The sequence below is a fragment of the Mus caroli genome, chromosome 16 (genome assembly GCF_900094665.2).
Source record: "Mus caroli chromosome 16, CAROLI_EIJ_v1.1, whole genome shotgun sequence".
Taxonomy (NCBI): domain Eukaryota; kingdom Metazoa; phylum Chordata; class Mammalia; order Rodentia; family Muridae; genus Mus; species Mus caroli.
In genome coordinates, this window is record NC_034585.1 from 20,231,872 (window position 1) to 20,232,992 (window position 1,121).

A 1,121-nucleotide genomic window follows, 5' to 3' on the forward strand; every position below is an offset into this window, starting at 1 on the left:
AATGTTGTTTTTTTATAAGACTTGCCTTGGTCATGGTGTCTGTTCACAGCAGTAAAACCCTAACTAATACAACTGTTCACTGCAAAACAGCTAAAAGGACTTTGAATTTTGTCACCATGAACAGCTGATGACTGAGTGAGTAAAAAAGCACCTAGGAACCAAGTGGCCAGGAATGCCCCACACTGGTATAAGTTTCCCACTGATCTGTCATTTACCAGTCTCCTGTGCATCTCACAGCACCCTGAGGGTTGTGTGGGGCAGGCTGGGGCTTTCCTATAAAGAGCACACTCACGGCTTCCTCGGCGTCCTTGAAGTCACAGTCCTGCCAGGCGAGGCCACTCTGAGCAGAGCAGTTGCCCTCCTTGATTTGATAATTGAAGAAATAAAAGGTTGGAGAGCCATCCTGAGGAAAGCAAGGGTGACATCTGGAGTCACTCAGGGGACCCAGCAGCAAGTTTGTGGACCCTGACACATTACAAACAGCAGTCCTGAGCAGACACAAGAACAGCCGTGTTTATTAAAAAATAAATGTTTACAGGTGTATAAATACTCCTTGGACTGATGTTCATAATATGTTTATACTCTCAGTGATTTCAAAGCAGTATCCATGGTATTATCCCTGCTCTCTTTTATGTAAATCCTGGTTTACATGTATGTACATCTATGAGTTCAACATCTCTGGGTGAAGCTGGGCATAGGATGAAGCCTGGAATTCCAGTAGCACACTTGGTGGATTGAGACAGGACCACCATGAGGTCAAGGCCAGGAGAGCTACATGGACCTTGTACAAGGAAACTCCCATGAGCCCCATCTGTCAGCAGTGGAGACACTAGGGGATATGGTTCTGAGAGGAGGAAGCAGACTGCGGGCTGTGCTGCAGAGAGAAACAGAGGCTTCCCTTCACCTTCTGAATCTCACACGCCTGTGTCCCTCAGGGCTTTCTGTTTATCCTCATGCTGTCAAAGGACTGGGATTTTTTTCATGATGAAATAATGTGTCCAATCCAAAGAAAGTCTTTTACATTAAATTTATTTATTGAAAGACTTTTAAATGTAAATTCTTAATTTTTATCTTAAGAGTGTGAGTGTATGCCCAAATGTATGTATATATATACTCTATGT

General features: G+C 43.7%; 1 protein-coding gene across 1 annotated transcript in view; it reads right to left on the reverse strand.

Annotated features, from left to right (window-relative positions):
* The window catches only part of LOC110312040 (T-kininogen 2-like), a gene marked incomplete at its 5' end in the record, with an annotated part of 24,900 nt that extends 24,386 nt beyond the window's left edge, over window positions 1-514 (reverse strand). Inside the window, one exon of the mRNA XM_029470741.1 lies at window positions 293-514. Coding sequence (XP_029326601.1) covers window positions 293-514 — 222 coding nt within the window. The remainder of the gene's footprint in view (window positions 1-292) is intronic.
* Between the last annotated feature and the right edge of the window lie 607 nt (window positions 515-1,121).